The sequence below is a fragment of the Marmota flaviventris genome, chromosome 1, assembly GCF_047511675.1.
Source record: "Marmota flaviventris isolate mMarFla1 chromosome 1, mMarFla1.hap1, whole genome shotgun sequence".
Classification (NCBI taxonomy): domain Eukaryota; kingdom Metazoa; phylum Chordata; class Mammalia; order Rodentia; family Sciuridae; genus Marmota; species Marmota flaviventris.
The window spans coordinates 211,971,196-211,989,002 of record NC_092498.1 but is presented as its reverse complement, the minus strand read 5'-3'; the positions used below and the strand labels follow the sequence as shown (position 1 = coordinate 211,989,002).

The 17,807-nt window shown below is 49.1% G+C and overlaps 1 protein-coding gene across 1 annotated transcript; it reads right to left on the bottom strand.

The window, feature by feature from the left end:
* Positions 1 to 8,404: 8,404 nt before the first annotated feature.
* On the bottom strand, positions 8,405 to 15,611 carry S1pr2 (sphingosine-1-phosphate receptor 2). The gene is made up of 2 exons (XM_027955232.2): positions 15,493 to 15,611; positions 8,405 to 10,806 (listed from the first exon to the last, which is right to left on the bottom strand). Exon 2 carries the CDS (start codon positions 10,762 to 10,764, stop codon positions 9,706 to 9,708), a length of 1,059 nt encoding a protein of 352 aa, XP_027811033.1. The 5' UTR covers positions 10,765 to 10,806; positions 15,493 to 15,611; the 3' UTR covers positions 8,405 to 9,705.
* Between the last annotated feature and the right edge of the window lie 2,196 nt (positions 15,612 to 17,807).

Sequence of the window (17,807 nt, the reverse complement as noted above, 5' to 3'; positions counted from 1 at the left end):
ACACACCCCAGGACGGCTGCAATGAAAGACAATGTTCAAGTGTTAGCGAGAGCAGAACTCTTTGATGCTGTTGGGGCGAGTCCAAAAATGGTATAGCCACTTTGGAAACTGGTTTGGGAACACCTGCTGAGGCTAGATATATTCTTGCCCCAGGACCCAGCAATCCAATGACAAGAACAAAATTGTTGAGTTTATTCACAATAGCCCCAAACTGAAGACGGCATAAGCCACAAGGGACAGATAGAGAATACGAAACCTAGCGGGGTCAGAAGCTTTTTCTATCAAGGGTCACATAGTAAATTTTTTAGGATTTGTGGGCTCTACAGTCTGCCACAACTACCAACTCTGCTCTTGTGGCCTCAAAGCAGTCACGGACAATACATAAGTGAGTCAGCATTGTGGTGAGCCGGTAAGACGATGTAGAGCCACCGAAAATCAATTTCCACACCATTCTCGCGTGTCACAAAAGGTTATTTTTCTTTCTTTCTTTTTTTCCTTCCACCTCAACCCTTTAAAAATGGGAAAGACACCCATAGTCTGCATGAAAACTGGCTGTGGTTACATTCGGCCCACTAGCCTTATGGGTAGATTTTGCCAAATCCTGCCACATAGTTTCGAGAACCAGGACCTGCCAATCCCATTTAGAACTACAAACGCATCTCAGACGTGGTGGTGCATCAGAGAAGCCAGCAGGGACATACCTACTGACGGTTCCGGTTATAGGAGGCGCCAGCTCTTCTCTCCACAGTTCCCTCCCCACTTCTCCCACTCTGGCCATGGCTTTCTCCCCTCCAGGCCACTTACACCGTGTCCCCCTCCTTTAGCTCTGCTCAGGCCTCTCTGGCCAGCCTGGGTCCCACAGCCTCTGCCCTTCATAGCCCTGGAGAAGAACAGCGGTCAGAGCTGAGAGGTGCCTACCTTCTGGAGAATAATGTGAAAACACAGCGTCCGCTCTGGAACCGCAAAGAAAGTCTCCCTCGCCTAGCGAAGGGGGTAGAAATAAGGGCTGGGCCTGCCCACACCAATAAACCAGACGAGTTTCACCTGAGGAGCTTCCGTCCCCAAAATGACCATCAATTAACCACAATTGATTCTCCGAAGGCAATTGCCAAGTTATTAAAACTACCTGGCAAAGAGAGAGAGTTAAGCTCTCCAGTCAGAGTATTGGGGATGTTTCTAGAAGTTTCCCAGTCTCAGACTAAGGAGCCACAACTCATCTGAGCAAATAGAGGGAATGAGAAAGGCACACATGGGGCTGGGGTCGTGGCTCAGTGGTAGAGTGCTCGCCTAGCACATGTGAGGCCCTGGTTTCAATCCTCAGCACCATATAAAAATAAATAAAATAAAGGTATTGTGTCAACTACGACTAAAAAAAAAAAAAGAAGAAGAAGAAGAAAAGAAAGGCACATACAATTCCTTTAGCCCAGGATTCCACAATCTGGGCACTGTGGAATAAACAGTAAATAGAAAAATAAATAAATAGTAAAGGGGCTGGGGATATGGCTCAAGTGGTAGCGCGCTCGCCTGGCATGTGTGCGGCCCGGGTTCGATCCTCAGCACCACATACAATCAAAGATGTTGTGTCCGCCAATAACTAAAAAATAAATATTAAAATTCTCTCTCTCTCTCTTTAAAAAAAATAAATAAATAAAATAAAATAAATAAATAGTAAAGGGAAAGGAGACCTATATGTTAAACAATATTTCAGAGATTCCTTAACAACACCTTTCCTTAATTAAGGGGCTGAATTATCTTTTGTCACATAGGCTGTGTCTTATGCATGTAATGAGCAACATCCCTGATCCCTGCTCACAAGGTGCCACAGCAGCACCCTCCTTGCTGACCTGCCTCCAGCCAGGCAGAACCACCAAACGCCTCCATAAATGGTCAGATGTCTCCTGTCGGGGGAGAATCACTGATTTAACCATGTAGAAATGACATTATATAAAGCACCCGAGCCTTGTCCTAACCATTTGCCTTCTGGACACCTCTTGGATGCCTAAGCCTAAAATCAGCCCCACAACAGCCTTTGGGAAAATTATAAGTCATGGATGGTTCACATCAGGAACAGGGCAATGTAACCAGGAGGAGTCCTGGGCCCTGGAATCAGACTCTCCAGGCCCTGATAGAGCCCAGGAACCTGCATTTTTTTTTTTCACAAGCTGCCTGCTTGTGGACGACATTTTAAAATAATGTTGGGAAGTTCATTACAAGGAGGTTATTGTGTGTGTCAGTATTCTGTCCCTTTTTATTGCTGAATGTTATTCCACTGTAGGGATGTACTCTAACTTGTTTATCCATTCACCAATTGATGGACATTTGGGTTGTTTCCACTTTCAGGCCGTTAAAAATGCTGCTGTGAATGTTCACATACAGTCTCTGGAAGACATGTGTTTTCATTTCTCTTGGGGAGGTGGATACCTGGAGTCAGGTTGCTGGGTCTTGTGTGAGTTTGTTTGCCTTTGTACAAAGCTGTTAAACCAACTTCCAAAGCGGCTGTACCATTTTGCATCGGAGGTAGGGATTATTAACATGCCCATTTTTACAGATAAAGAAACCAGGTGAGAGTTGTCAGGTGCCCTGCCCAAAGTCTACTTGAGCTGTCAAGGGTTGCATTTGAGATTCAAATCTAGTTTTTCTAACTTCATGGTCGGCACTGTTAACACTTACACTACAATGGCCACTAAAAATGAATCACATCTGACCAGTATCATTTCCCTCTCCGGTAGAGGCAACTATTTCAGGATAAGACATTTAGGGAAAGGTAATAGGTGTTGGCGGTCTGAATTCGAGGAAAATATGTCAGTTTTGTAGACAAATGGGGAAAATGACCAGGATATGAGGTTAGGAAGATGCGTTAGAAACCCTTTGAAGACTGCTAACAAAACGATGTGTTGCCCATAGATAAACCATTAGGGAATTCGAGGAATTGACAAAGGGAGGACCAGTTGATGGCATCTGAAACCACAGATCAGTCTTAGTTATCAGTAAAAAGGAGAGATAACCCGACATTGGCCTTCTGATAGACATTTTCTCCACCATTTATAAAGAACTGAAGCCCCAGACTCCCAAAATATTTGTGCATCCTGAGTCTGATTTAGGGCAAAGGAGCACATTAAATAACATCAATCAATGTTATTGTGGGAAGCTCTCCAAGGAAAATCACCTGGTTTCTTCAACAAATGACTTTAAAAAAGTAAGTAAATAGGAAAGGAAAATAAAATCTATATGTTAAACAATATTTCAGGAGCTAAGGTTGTGGCTCAGTGATAGAGCACTTGCTATGCATGTGTGAGACACTGGGTTCGATTCTCAGCATTACATATAAATAAATGAATAAAATAAAGGTCCATCAACAACTAAAAAAATTCAAAATACAATATTTCAGAGATTCCTTACAACACCTTTCCTTAATTAAATTCCATAAATAAATCTTTTTTTTTTGTTCCTCAAAATCATATTTTATTAGTTGTGTAACGTTCCACCAAGTGACACACATAATTTATTAACCTTTTTGATAAGAGTATTCAAGTTTACATTGTTTGGGTGTTTTTGATACCGAAAGGAGTATTTAGTTCTGCAAACAAGTTCTGGAAATGAAATTGCTGAGGCAGTGGTAAATACAGGCATAAATAAATCTTATTTGGATTCCAATTCAAATGCATTATATGCTAAAGAATAAAACCAGCTAGGCATGGGGGTGCATACCTTAATCCCAGCGGCTCTGGAGGCTGAGGCCTAAGGATCGCAAATTCAAAGCCAGCCTCAGCAAAAGCAAGGCACTAAGCAACTCAGTGAGATCCCATCTCTAAATAAAATACAAAATTGGGCTTGGGATGTGGCTCAGTGGTCAAGTGCCCCTGAGTTCAATCCTCAGAAATACCCCCCCACACACACACAAATAAAACTGATAAATGGGGAACTTTATTATTTTGGTACCCACAGCCCTTTTAATTATTATTATTATTATTATTATTATTATTATTATTATTATTTTAAGATAGGGCCTCTCTAAGTTGTTGAGGCTGGCCTTGAACTTGTGATTCTCCTGCTTCAGCCTTCTGAGTCACTAGGATTACAGGTGTTCGCCACTGCACTTGGCTTCTTTTCTTTTAATATTTTTAGTTGTAGATGGACACAGTACATTTTACTTATTTATTTTTATGTCCTGCTGAGAATTGAACCCGGTGCCTCACACGTGCTAGGTGAGTGCTCTATCACTGAACCACAACCCCAGCCCTGCACCTAACTTCTAATTGATACTTTTAATAAGTACGATGATGGTATTGTGGTTAAGTTTTTTTTAAAATATTTTTCTTTAGTTGTAGATGGACACAATGATTTTATTTTATTTATTTATTTTTATGTGGTGCTGGGGATCGAACCCAGGGCCTCACACGTGCTAGGTGAGCGCTCTACCACTGAGCCACAAACCCAAACCTGTGGTTAAGTTTTTTAAGTATTGCTATCTTTTAAAGATAAAAAGAAGAGTATTTACAAATGAAAAGATTTGACCTCTCATATTTGCTTCAGAATATCCGGTGAGTAATAACTGATTCAAGCAAAACTAGATGGAAGTGAAAGCCCTAATGAAAAAGAGCATAGTTAACAGTTTCCAAGTATCTTCCCATAAGACACTTAATAATTGTAAAAAGGAAAATAGTAAATTTAAAGCAGAGAAATCTGGAGGATATTGCTTTAGCCAAGTGATCAAACAATTTTTTTTTTTCCTGATGCTGAGGATTGCAAGTGATCAATATTAACATTACCACTGATGGGACTAATCAGCATCGGTAATGATACCTATCAGCAGGTTCCTCCTGATAGGATGCAGGGAGAGGGATACAGCCTCACTTCTTCTGAGGTCTTCCTGCTAGACATTCATAGTCTTTATCTAGAGGTAAGGAAATATCAGAGGAAGGGCATTATCCGGACTTCTATTTCTCAAAAATGTCAAGATCATGAAAGACACGATCAAAAAGTGTCCCAGTTGAAAGAGACTAAGAGACAACTGAGTGCAATGAGTGATCTAGGATTTTTTTCTGCTGTTCAGGTCGATAATGAGACAACTGGTGAAATCTGATTAAGGTTTGCTGATTTCCTGCTTTTGAGGCTTTTTGAGGTTATGTAAAAGAATGCTTTGTTCTTAGGAAACTTCGTGAAGTATTTAGATGGATGGATGGATGGATGGATACATGAACGGATAGACAATGGGAGCCTAAGCTACTAGTAAGTGGCCATCCCTCCTTCTTGACCTGGACCTATTTCCTCTGAAGCTCTTTCACATGAGAGAAATAAATTTCTTTCTCATTTAAGTCACTAATATTTTGTTTATCATTTGCAACTGTCTCATCTTGACATCATTGTTAAAAGAAATATATGGAAGTTACCATGTCGTTCATAATAGTGGTACGCCCTGTGGGTTTTTGTTATGATGCTGAAAGAGTCTAGAATTGTGATTTCTAATACTGTAACCAATGACCATGCATGGGTATTAAAATTTAGAATTCAGTCTCTGCTTTATGTTAGCCACATTTCAAGTGTCCATAGATCTGCCGGGTATGGGTGACACACACCTGTAATCCTAGTGACTCAAAAAGCTGAGATAGGAAAGTCTGAGTTCAGCCTCAGCAATATAGCGAGACCCTCAGCAATTTATTGAGACCCTGTCACAAAATAAAAAATAAAAAGGTGGCTGTAATCACAGCGGCTCAGGAGGCTGAGGCAGGAGGATGGCAGGTTCAAAGCCAGCCTCAGCAAAAGCGAGGTATACCAAGCAACTTAGTGAGACCCTGTCTCTAAATAAACAAATACAAAATAGGACTAGGAATATGGCTCTGTGGTCAAGTGCCCCCGAGTTCAATCCCTGGTACCCCCCCAAAAGAAATTAAAAGGGCTGGGGATGTAGCTCAGCGGCAAAGCACTCCAATACCAACAACAGAAAAAATGTACCCATGGATGTGGATTATGTTCATGTTCTGGATTATGGGGTCTAGAATGTTTCTTAGAGTATGGTTTAAGAATCACTTTTGTTCCCCTCATAGTGCTGTGGTTGGAACTCAGGGCCTTATGCATGCTAGACAAGTGCTCTACCACAGAGCTACAAGCCCCAGTCTAAGATGAGTTGCAATAATGACAATAATAATCAAAACTTTTTTTTTTCCTGACCAGACATTTTTCAATTATCAGGGTTGCTTAGTGAAAAATGCACATTCCTGGCATCAGGTAAGACCTATTAGATCTAAATTTCTGCCTGTGGAGCCTGAGGATCTGCATTTTAACAAGTTCTTTCAGGAGATTCTAATGTTCCCTGATAGCTACCAGCCTCCCTAGCAAAAAAAGAAAATGGAAATCATCTTGCATTTCCTGCAACTTGGTCCATTTTATTCTAGGCTCCAAACTTTGGGAGCTATCAGTAAATCAGATCTTGAGACCAAAATATTGAGAAGGATCAGATGTGATCCCAGTGGAGGGGTCTCACTTCACTCCTCACTTTGACCTCTCTGTGCCTCAGTTTCTTTACCTGTCCAAGAGCAGGCATTAATACTACTCTAAAGGGCTATTTTGAGGATTTCATGAGTTTGCAGATGTCAAGTACTCCCATCACCTCCTAGCACTGACGATTTTCCTATTATGATTAGCCTTATCTCCAAAGGGCTATCCAACCAATGTGGGGTATGACTCTGGGTTTGCCATCTAAAATATCACCTGTGGCTAGGCATGATGGTGCACACCTGTAATCCCAGTGACTCTAGAGACTGAGGCAGGTGCGTCACAAGTTCAAGGCTAGCTTGGGCAATTTAGTGAGACCCTGCCTCAAGATAAAATAGAAAGGGTTTGGAATGTAGCTCAGAGATGGAGCACCCCTGGATTTGATCTCCAGTACCAAAAAAAACCTGTACCCCAAAAGTGACACTTTATTTTATTTTCTTCATAGCTAATACTTTTGTTTTGTTTTTTCATTGTTGAGGATTGAATCTAGCTCCCCATAAGCTAAGCATGTTCTCTGCCACTGGGCTAGCCTACCCTAGCCTCCACTCATCCTACAAACACTAATGAGGCTGGCTGGGGTTGTGGCTCAGTGGCAGAGTGCTCGCCTGGCATATGTGAGGCACTGGGTTTGATCCTCCTCACCACATAAAGATAAATAAATAAAATAAAGGTATTGTGTCCATCTACAACTAAAAAAGAAAAGGGGAAAAAAAAAACACTAAATGAGCACATACTCCAGACAGAGAGGATGGGAAGTACAAAGGTCTTAGAGTCAGAACATGCCAAGTACTTTTCTGTTGTTGTTTTATTTTGTATTTTGTGGTGCTAGGAATCAAACCAAGGGCTTCATGCGTGCTAAGCAAATGCTCTACCGCTGAGCTACACCCCAGTCCCCTAAGTACTATTTAAGATGCTAGAGACACATTGGTGAATAACACAGTCCTGTCTTTAAGGTGCTCACATTTTAATGGGACAGACACATAATTGATATAATTTACTGCCAGGTGGTAAGCAGATAAGGGGCTAAAGAGGGAATGAGATGTGCAGAGAAGGACTCTCTGAGGAGGTGCCATTTGATCCAGGACTAGAGGAGCTGGATGAAGCATAGATATTTGGAGAAAACTCATTGACTCTGGGCTGGCTTCTGGCACTTCTGCAACCCTACCACCTCCTACCCTGAGTCCCAGCTAGGGTTCAGGTTTCTAAATAAAGAGGGGAATTCCTATGGGGGTTGCTTCTGTCTGCTGTCCTGGACAGCTGGTATCACTGGGTGAGGCTCTAGCTTGGGGGCCTGGAATCCCCCATCAAAACTCTAGACCTGTCTTCAAAAGGGCTGCTGGGCTCCCTGCCTCCAGACAATGGAAAAGAGCCCAGGTAAGGGCCTCTCAACCCCCACAGCTGCAAGACCATTTGGGTTTCTTCTGGTCCTGGGAAAGGCTTGTAGCCTCCCCTTCCATATCAAAGAGCAGGTTTCAGTGCCTTTCTCCAGCCCAGTGTTGAAGCCAGAATCAGCCTGCTTGGTTCAAATCCAGCCAGGCAATTCCCTGAGGAGTGCTGTGTGACCCTCAGTTTGCTTAACCTCTCTGAATCCACATGTCCTTAAGATCTTGACACCTCCCTCACAGAAAGACAAACATATTTGGGATGGAGGAGGGGCCCCCATCACCAGCCAGGCTGTCTCTTAGGAAAAAAGCAAGGAGGCCCCAGCCTTCATGAATCACTGGGAGTGGCAGGACAGTGTTTTCTCAGAAGCCACTGCTCTCACAGCTTGGCGGGGTTGGGGGGGGTGGGCAGTAAGAAAGACAAGGGAAGGCTGGGAAAGGATGGGCAGCCACCCTTCCCTGACTCAACTGGCCCAGCCAAGGGGTGCTAATGAGGGAATGGTCACCAAAGACACAACCGCACCAGAAAGAAAAATTGAACCGTTTATTGGCCCAGATCTGGGTGTCTGGCATGGGGGGGGCATCTGGGGAGCTATATAAAGGGAGACAAGCCCCCAATTGGCTCCTTGCCTCCCAAAGCCCCCCTCCCCCAGCCTTTGCATTCACAAAGACATTAATTTGAGGTTTTCCTCCTGTAGAGAGATAAGCCAGCAATTACAAAGAGGTTCTGGGCAGGACCAGAACCCTCTTTGGCAGTTTCAACATGGACATGAACGTTAAGACAGAACAGCATCCATTCTGGGGGAAACAGGGCAGGGATGAGGTCACAGACACCACACACTTGCACACAGACACACATAAATATAGTTCGTACCGCAACAGCTCTTCCATCTATCCACAGGAATTAGCAAAGTCCTTCTGGGCAGGGGAGGGGAGAATGTCCCCAGGAAATGGCCTTGGCCACCCCACCCCCATGCTCCATTCAAGACATCTTGCAAGGAGGCACAGCGGGCTCAAGGCTGCCCTGCCTTTGGGGCCCTGGGCCCTGGGCTGGGGAGGACTTGTGAAGGTGGGAAGAGCTTGGGGGAGTGGTTTTGGGGATAGGAGTGGGGGAAATGGGCAAACGTCTCCCCCAGAATTTTCTCAAGTTCTACCCTGTCCCACAGGGAGGCCCAGAGCCCTCCTCAGTCCCCCAAACCGGTTTTTCCAGCCCTCAGTGATTCTTCTGTGCCCCAAATAGTGCAATTGGCCAATGAGGTCTGAGAGTGAGGAATGGGGCTCGGCCCCCTCCCCGCCCCATCTCTAACCCCGTGGTTTCCTTTCTGGGCATGTGAAAGGAAAGAGAAGACGGAGGGAGTCAAAGTGGCAGCTGATGAAATTTGGGGAAGCTGTGGACTTGGGTCTGGGAGGGTTGGGGCTGAGATTTCCAACCAACTAGAGACAGTGGTTCCAAAGAAGGGCCTGAGGTTGTCCGGAAAAGGTGGCAAGAGAGATAAATTCAGAGACAAGAGCTGGGTGCAGGTTGGGGGGTCAGAAAGGAAAATGTTGAATCCTTTGTACTGGATGGTAAACTGCTCCTGCTCTGAGCTCCCTCCTGCTGTCACCCTAGTCCTTTTAAGGTCCCCATGGTTACTGTACTAGCCTCCAGCATCCCACTGAAGCACTGCGGATTAGTCAGTGTCCCCACTGGCCACCCCAGCTGTGAACTCTCAATATCTCCCAGATCTCTGGGATTGGGATGAGCCTTGCTGGGCAGCCCCCTGTCTCTGTCCGAGGTCACCCAGCACCTCTCTGCAGCCTTCAGAGGCCTGGTTGTTGATCCACCTTCCCTTCAGACCACTGTGTTGCCCTCTAGAAACGTGGGTGACGTGGGCATGTGCGTGCCCCTCTCCAGAGAGCTGGAGCTGCGAAGGGGCAGGAGGCGATGGCCCGGGGTCCCGTCCCGCCTTCCCGCCACCCCTGCCGCTGGCCGCCAGCACTGCAGGGGCCGCAGCACCTCCCTCCTCAGGTCCCGGCTGCGCCACGTGTAGATGACAGGGTTGAGCAGTGAGTTGAGGGTGGCGAAGGCAAAGAAGTAATGGGCCTTGTAGAGGACGGGGCAGGAGCGGACGGGACAGGCATAGTCCAGGAGGAGGATGCTGAAGGCCGGCAGCCAGCACACGATGAAGACGCCCAACACGATGGTGACCGTCTTGAGCAGGGCCAGCGTCTGGGGGCCTGCCACGTCCGCATGGCTCGAGCGGACCACGCAGTAGATGCGGACGTAGAGGGCAACGATGGCCGACAAGATGACGGAAAAGATGGTCACCACACACAGCACGTACTGCTTGGCGTAGAGCGGCAGGACGGTGGAGCAGGCCTCCAGGTGGCCCAGGCAGTTCCAGCCCAGGATGGGCAGGCCCCCGAGAACCAGCGAGATGAGCCACGAGGCCCCGATGAGCAGCAGCATGCGGCAGCTCTTGTCACTGCCGTAGAGCTTGACTTTGGCAATGGCCACGTGCCGCTCAATGGCGATGGCCAGGAGGCTGAAGACGGAGGCTGACAGTGTGATAAAGGCTGAGCCCTCCCGGGCAAACCACTGTACAGGGGTCAGCCCCAGTGTGACAGGGCCCGAGAGCAAGGTGTTGGCCACGAAGGCCACCCCTGCCAGGAGATCTGAGGCGGCCAAGTTGCCCAGGAATAGGTACATGGCCGAGTGGAACTTGCTGTTCCGGGCCACCGCGATGAGCACCAGCAGATTCTCCACCACGATGGCGCAGCACAGGATGATGATAAAGGCCGAGGCCACCTGGCGGGAGGGCGTCTCCTGTGTGTCCAGCGTCTCCTTGGTGTAATTGTAGTGTTCCCAGACCTTGCTGGAATTGAGGTACTCTGAGTATAAGCCGCCCATGGTGGGGCTCAGTGACTGGCCGGGGCCATGGGTCTGTCACAACTGCAGAGAAGAGAGACAGAAAGATACACAGACAACAGATCAGTGCCGTGGCTCATGCCTGGCTCTGACCCTGGACGGTCCTCACTGAGTAGATGCAGAAAATCAGAATAGCATCATCCCCACTTTTCAGATAGGACACCCAGTTGGGCTGATTCACTTTCCCAAAGTCTCCAAGCTGGCAAGTGGCAGGGCCAGAGAGGGTGGCCCCACAGTCACCCTGCAGAGGCATCCTCCTTCACAGGAACAGACAAGAGTCCCCAAATGCCATGAAGTGGACACCCTGGGCTTTCAGAAACTTTGTCCACTTATTCAGAGAGCAAGCCTCTGGCTTCATGCCGCCTGCTGACCTGGGTCGGTGAGATTCATGCCACTGATAGTACCATCCCTTGCTTATTACCACCCACTGCCCTGATTTCAGGCTGAGTCTAAGCCTCGAAGCCATGGGTGCTCCTGAAATAAGGACCTGGGAGACACCAGGGCGGCCCTGAGGTTCAAGCAGCCCAGAGGTCACACTATCTTAAGGACACAGACCCTGGGGACAATACAAAGTGAGTTTGTTCTCACTCCAATTCTGACATGCCAGGCAAGTCACTCAGCCTCTTAGCCTCAATGTTCTCATCTATGCACTGGGTAGAAGAAAACCCCCTTCCAAGGGATGTTAGGAAAATCCTTTTAAAGATTGCATGGAGGGGTGGCTTGGCGGTGCTTACTGAGCATGTGTAAGGCCTTGGGCTCAATCACTAGCATCACCAAAAAGTAAATGAATAAAATAAAGGATTATGAAGCTTGGTGTGGTGTCACCTATCTGTGGTCCTAGCTTGAAAAACATGGTGAGATCCTGTTGTTTTTTTGTTTTGTTTTGTTTTTTAAGAAAGCACACAACTCACTTAGCACATAGTAAGCACTCAACAAGTGTTAGCTAATGTTCTTAGCGTCCCTCTTCCTGGCACACACAAAGGACTCTGGGCTGGGTACACTCCACCCAATCTTTTGGAAGAGGATGCTGACTAAATCAACCAAGAGGTTCCCAACAGCCTGTTCTCATCAGCACCATCCAGCTTTGCCTTGGGACAGAGGGTCCCAGGGGGTTGGGTAGGGCGCTGGCAGCCCCCCTCCCTGGCCAGGATAAAATCCAGATGTGTAAGGCCCCTGGAACAAATAGGGTGGAATCCTAGTCACATCCGGTGTGGGAAAGTCTGGGTGGGGGGAGCTGAAATGGAGGGTCACCAGAGACCAGTCTGGGAGGTCTTGGCTGGGAAGATGGGGCAGCTGTGCTAAGTCATGTGAGTGGTGAGGGGGCGTGCAGCCCCGCAGGGAAGGCATTTGTTTCCATGAAAGCCTGAGTCACCCACCCCCCTTTCAAGGAAAACTGAGCCATGGGGGAAGGGGCGGGAAGAGGCTTGTTAGAAAGGGAGGATGAGAGGCACACACCGTGGCCAGCTCTGGGGTCGGGTAGAGCGTCTCAAAGGAGCCTGGTCAGTGTCCCCTTTCAGAGAAGCGGGGAGGAAGCGCCAACCCTTGGCTAAGTGAAGGGAGAAGAGCTAAGAACCTTCCCCAGTCCATGGAAACACTCCTGCCAAGGGCCACGTGTAAGCCAGAAGCACGGTTCCAGAAAAGGCTGGTTAGGCCGGTTCTTGGTGAGCCTAGGAGTGATAGGGGGCTTCCCGGGTCGCCGAGTCATCTCACTTCCAGGATGCCCCCTGGGAGGGGCGTCCTGGCCTTGGGCCCTACAGAGGCAGCTGCTTCCCCCAGAGCGGAGGGGCATCCGTCCTAGTTTGGGAACAGAGAAGAGCTTGTGCGTGTCCTCGGGGACAGCAGCCCCGCCCAGATCGCCACACAGAGGCCCCTTGTTCCCCTGCCGGACAGGGCCCCGGGCGCCCTGATGCCCTCTGCCCGCAGCAGCAGCTCCCAGGCTGGCTTGGCCTGGCAGCTGCCTCACCCGACTGGCCGTCGAGCCAGAAACATCCCGTGCACTGATTGGTTCATTTTCAATCCCAGGGCACTGAGCGATTTGCCTATTGGCCTGAAATTTCCATCTTCGGCCTCTGATTGGCCCGGTTGGGGGCGCTCTCCGGTTAATCCTACTATCTGCGTTCACAAGCAAGTGGAGCTCAGCTCTTTCAGAGAACAGTCTTAAAGCTGTGTAGCTGTCCCTGAGGATTACTTTGAACCATGGCCTGACCGCTGGGTCACCCCATCAGACGCCCCCCAGGCTGCCCTGGCCTGTTGGGTCCCTCCTGGGGTTCATAATTTAGAATCAAGGTCCCCTGGAAAGCCTGGGATGCACACTCGATGATGGGCAAGAAGCCCAGGGATTTTCCCCCTGCCGCCGCCCCCTTCGCAGCCTGCATAGGGGCCACCACCCCTCTCCAGTGTGGAGGAGAAAGATTTACTGCCATTTCCTGGAGAAATAAGAAACGTGTTCAGCCCACATGCCCCAGGGACTGATCAGAAAGTCTGTCTTCTTCTCTAGAGAGGAAGACTGTGGGCGCTGCACTCTCACTTTCTGCAGACCCAGGAAGCTTAAGGCATCCGCAGAGAGGGCAGCTCTCCTGGTTAGAGGTAAACTGAGGACCACGCTGTATCCTAGATTCATTGTTCCTGCTGGCCTTCCCTGCTTCTCCCTGTACCGGACTCCAAGGCCTAGAGCCTCTCTCCTGTTAACCTTCACCAGGGCAGTCCTGATTCCCCCTCGGAGACTCAGGAAGAGGCCTCCGGGGAGATGCAATGTTCAGGCCTGAAATGGAACATGAGGGACAAGTGACAGGGTTGGGAGGGAAGGGAAAAGAGATAGACCCAGACACGACTGTTTGGCTGGAGATTAGGAAGGGGGAAGGTAGGAGGAAGGCTCAGTGGCTTCCAGGCTCTCTCTCCTCCATCCCCTCACAGTTCCAGAGAGGTAGATCCTGTGGTCATAATTCCCGCTGGTCCCCAGAGATCCCATGCCCCTTGCCAAGAGCAGTTTTATCTCTTTTGCTTGCCTTCTGGCTGTCAGGCCCCCCTACACTGCTATTCTCTTCCAAGCAGCCAGGGGGAGCTTTTTAATTTATAACTTCATGCCGCTCCTCAGCTCCACATTCTCCCATGGCTCCCTATGGCTCCTGCCCACCCAGCCTCCTCCCATTCTCCCCCAGAGACACTCCACTGTGACCGTACTGGCTTCCTATGAGCCATCTCTACCTCAAAGCTTTTGCTGCTGTTCTTTCCGGCAGACATCCTCCCCTCAAATCTTTGAATGACTGCCTCCTCCTTTTTCAGGTTTCTATGTAAAGGTCACTCTCTCACTGGGGCCTCCCCAGACCACCAGTCTACAGCAGCAGCCTTCCACAATCCCTGTCTATCACAGCACTTGCCGCTATCAGAAATTATCTGGGTTTTTGTCTGGCTTCTAGAGTGCCACGTGAGTTGCTGGAAACTAAGGACCAACTTCATTCTCAGTCCTTCCAATGATGTCTGGCACAAATCAAGCACTCAGAAAACCAGCGGAGTGGGCAAATGAATGAATGAACGAACCAACCTAGCAACCAAGGGGCTTCTGAGGGTGGACCACAGCTCCTAAGCGCCGCCCAAACCAAAAAACAAAGGGAGCTAGAGATGCCTAGGTCCCCTAGCAGCCCTCCCAACACAACGCGCAGCGCGTCTCCGTGGAGACCGTAGCAGGACCCGCCCCCGCCCCGTCCCGCACTCTCGGCCTCCTTATCTGGCCGAGGAATGTGCGGTATCCACTCGCTCGCGCTGGGGCGGCGCCTTCTCCCTCCCGAGACCGGCCCACGCGGGGTACCCTCACACCTCCCAGAGCGGGTGGGTGATTTCACCAGTGACCTCGCCTCGAAGTTCCCGGAGGTCGGGGGAGCAGGGAGATCCCAGCTGCAGGAGATGCACCAGTGCCGCTCCCGCGTCGCGACACGCGGGGGACCGTGGGCTCTCTGAGTGGCGCCTGGAGTGTCTGACAAGGGCAGAGACGGGGGAGGGGGTGGAAATCCCCGGGTGAGTCAACCCGTGCCTGAGAAGGGGGCGAGATTCCAACGCTCTACAGAGCCCGGGACTCCGCGGAGTCCACGCCACGCGTGCCTCCATCTACGCCTCATCACTTGGCTAGAGGGGAAAGAGGAGGTGCCCCAGCCACGCAGTCACTCTTCCTTTCCTTCCAGAAGAAGCCACGCCCCCGCGGGGGGCTAGGAGAAAACGAACAACTCAGGGAAACCGAGGCAGGAAACTAGACGCCCAGGCGGTGGGCATCTGTCCTCCGGTGGGGCCCCGCCCCCTAACTTGGAGGCTTTGCACCCACAGCACCTTTAGCCCTGACTCAGTCCGAGACAGCCAGGAGGGGTGCTGTGCCCCCCCACCATGAGCACTCCCCCTAACCCTGATCCCTAGGAACACTGTCCAGCCTCCCAAAGTCCCCAGTCGAAAGCGCTAGGATTCCGCCTTCTGTTTCGGCGCCAACTTCCTGCCCCGGGAAAGGCGGGGAGAGAAGTCTGGGGGTTCGCAGCCGCGTCAGTGGGGATCGCCTGGAATCGTAGAGAGGGTGCACGGTGACCATCCCCTCCGTGCAGCAGAAACACGGGCGGCGCGTGCGTGCCTTAGTGCGCCCCGGACCCCTGGCTGGGCCCCCCACCTCTGATCCCGCGACCTCAGGGGACAGGGGCCTGCCCTTTCTGTCTCTCTCTAGCTGTGTGCGCTCACCTGGTCAAGCCGGCCCGGGTCCCTGCCCTGACCCGAGGGGCCTTGGCGTCTGCGTCCCCAGGGCGGCCGTGGCTGGGGTTGGGGCTGCTTACAGGGCTCAGCTGCGTCCAGCGGCTGGGGACCGGGGGCAGAGGGGGGCGGGGAGAGCCGCCGCCTCGGCCCCCCCTCTTGCCCCGCCTTCCTCTCCTCCCCTTTCCGGCGGCGACTGCAATGAATTCCAGATGTGGCCGGCCAGCCCGGGCTAGCGCGGGGGCCGACAGGGGCGGCGCGCAGAGCCCCTTTGTCCGCCCCCCCCACACTTCTCGCCCTGCCCCTCCCAGCCCCCACCCGTGAGAACCGGCCGGTGCGTGGCTTCACGCAGCCCCGTGACGTCATGGCTCTCCTAGCCAGGTGGCCTCAACCTAAAGCAACTGTCTTCAAATCTAGATGTCCTCCTGGCTTATGCCTGAGACTCTAGAATAGGAGGATCTCCTTTATTTACTCAACAGGAAGCCGTGGAGCACCTACTGTGTGTCAACACAGCAAATAGGCATTAAGCGCCTGTTTGTCTTTAAAACAAATTCCTACTGCGTGCCACACCCTACCCCAAAGAATGGATTGTTCTCTGCCTTGGTAAGACCCCAGAACTCAGGTGCTGCCCTTTCTCCCCTAGGAAATTGAACACACTTCTATCCTATCCTACTTCTGTAGATCCTGCCCTGCTCTTGCTGAAGTCAACGGCAGATCCACGTCATACCTGCTGCTTTTGAAGTGGGACTAAAATTTCCTAATTTCTCCTTTTTTTCCCATCTTCCAGTTTATCCTGGGCCTAACTGCGAAAATGAAGATCACCTTCATTTACTGATATTTTTGTGTGTGAGAGTGTGTGCATGTGTGTGTGTAAAACCGGAACTTGATAATAGGATAAGAGAGCCCCTCATTTCTTCAACAAATATTTTTAATGCATTTACTATGTACAGTAGTGAACAAAAGCCCCGGGTGGGGAGATTCCTTGCTCTCATGGAGCTTATGTGTTCAGGGAGGAAAGACTGTCTTTTAAGACATATTTGTAGGACCTGGGAATGTAACTGGATGGTGGAACTCCTGCCTAACATGCACAAGGCTCTGGTTTCCATCCCTAGCATGACAAAAAAAGAAAAAGAAAAAAAGTACCATTCCTGCAAATGTATACATAATCTGCTTACATGTTTATCTACCAATTAAGCACCTACTGTGTGCCAGAGAGTAAAAACGTGAAGTATGTCATGGAAAGAAACAGACAAAATCTTCCTGACCCAGTGCAGCTGATGTTCTATATACAGTGCTGAATATCCAGAATAGGACAGGAAAAAGAAAGTGGTAAATTTCCTGGAAGAGGAACTGAGAGACGGGGGACACACTGGGAGGAAGGCTGCTGTGCTTTCAATCTGTGAATCCTTTGTACTTTTAGACTTTTATAACATGCACACACACGTTCTATTCCAACAATAAATTAAATTTAAAAATTAAGGCTGCTCGATACGCAGATGATGCAACCAATAAAAAGAAGGGAGTGGCTAGTTACACTCTCTTCTATGTAGACTGTACCTTAATAAAGAGTGCCGAAAAACGAAAAGAAGAAAAAGAAAATGAGAATTGAAGCTAGGTATCATCACGTATGCCTATTATCCCAGCTACTCAGGAGGCTGAGGCAGGAAGATCATAAGTTCAGGGCCAGCCCAGGCAACTTAATGAGACCCTGTCTCAAAATAAAAATCAAAAAGGCCAGTGATAGAGCACACCTGAATTCATTCTCTAGGGAAGAAAGGAAAGAAAAAAAGGGAAGAAAGAATCGAGCCACTAATGCCTGTTAAAAATAAAAATGGGGACTGCAGGTGAAGTTCAGAGGTAAAGCCTGTGTTTAGCACGTGGGAGAACCTGAATTTACCTCTCAGCACCAAATTTAAAAAAAGATAAAAATAAAAATGGAGTAGTCCTAGGTGCACTGATGTGAAACTGTCTTCAACAGTTTAAAAACTGAAAAAAAAAAACAAAAAACAATGCGGGCCAAATACATTGCATGCCTGCATTTTAGGGTGTATTTATAAGTGCTGTATAAATACATACCCATTTGCCTGTGGACTCATGGGTCTCTTCCAGCACAAGGCACAAGACACTAGTCACAGTTGTTACTCTCAGGGAGGAGAAATGGGGGACAGGAGCTAGCTTTTCATGGTGTACCCTGGGGATAGTTTGAAAATTTTAGCTCGTACTACCAATTCCAAAAATGTACAGTCATGAAAAATAAAAGGCAACAAGTTCCCAGACTTCTAATTGTAAAAAATTTCTTATAATAA

Excerpts from the sequence above, each read along its gene's own strand:
- S1pr2 (XM_027955232.2), bottom strand. The coding sequence starts at position 10,764 with ATGGGCGGCTTATACTCAGAGTACCTCAATTCCAGCAAGGTCTGGGAA.